This window comes from Neophocaena asiaeorientalis, unplaced genomic scaffold (genome assembly GCF_003031525.2).
Source record: "Neophocaena asiaeorientalis asiaeorientalis breed wild unplaced genomic scaffold, Neophocaena_asiaeorientalis_V1.1 scaffold2275, whole genome shotgun sequence".
Classification (NCBI taxonomy): Eukaryota; Metazoa; Chordata; class Mammalia; order Artiodactyla; family Phocoenidae; genus Neophocaena; species Neophocaena asiaeorientalis.
Window position 1 is genome coordinate 1 of NW_020174098.1, and position 762 is coordinate 762.

A 762-nucleotide genomic window follows, 5' to 3' on the forward strand; every position below is an offset into this window, starting at 1 on the left:
TCTCCTCCCGTACACCCCCCTCCGAGCTGGCCCAGAGGCTCTGGCACAACAGTCTGTCCCTCCTGGCGTGTGGGAGAAGGGGCAGGGCGCTCTGGAGGTCACGTGTCCACACAACGGGAAGGAGGGATGGTGTGCGGGACACGGGGTGCGGGGAACTGACCTCAGCCACGGTCCCCTTGGCCCTGAGGAGGCAGCCCAGGAGGTGGAGGGGCACACACAGCATGGAGGAGAGCGTGAAGCCCCAGCCCATGGCCTCGCCCCACCACGGGTACATGTAGGTGTTGTTGTAGACCAGCGGCTTGTAGTAGACCGTTTTGAAGATGAAGACGCCCTGCGGGCGAGAAGCCTCGCGCTCAGCCGGCAGCCACCACTGCGAGCCCTCAGTGTCCCTCGCCCTGCCCAGCCTCTCCAGGCCCTTACCATGCACACCAGCGGGGTGAAGAAAGACCGGCACCATTTCATCCAGGGGCAAGCTCGGTACCCGATCATGCAGGCCACGTCGTCCATGAAGCGGTCGGCTCCTGGGGTCACGTGAGGCCAGAGGGCCAGAGCTAGAGACGCACCACCCCTGACCGCGCCGCACCCCCGGCTTGCCTGTCGGCCCAGACCTACCGTACACCCAGGCGATCACCGCGCACTCCCAGAAGGCCTGCCAGAGCAGGGTGGTGCCGCTGGCAGAACCCGTCTCCCCTGCATTGGCAGGCGGACTCTCAACCGCTGTGCCACAAGGGAAGCCCGGATTGTTTGTCTTTTATGTACTGA

At 65.1% G+C, this 762-nt stretch overlaps 1 protein-coding gene across 1 annotated transcript; it reads right to left on the reverse strand.

The window, feature by feature from the left end:
- Window positions 1–160: 160 nt before the first annotated feature.
- LOC112406035 (sodium- and chloride-dependent creatine transporter 1-like) lies at window positions 161–690 on the reverse strand (the record flags this gene model as incomplete). Its single annotated transcript, XM_024754680.1, has 3 exons — window positions 161–331; window positions 421–521; window positions 613–690. Coding segments are annotated over 3 exons (350 nt in total), but the record flags the coding sequence as incomplete, so codon positions are not given.
- Between the last annotated feature and the right edge of the window lie 72 nt (window positions 691–762).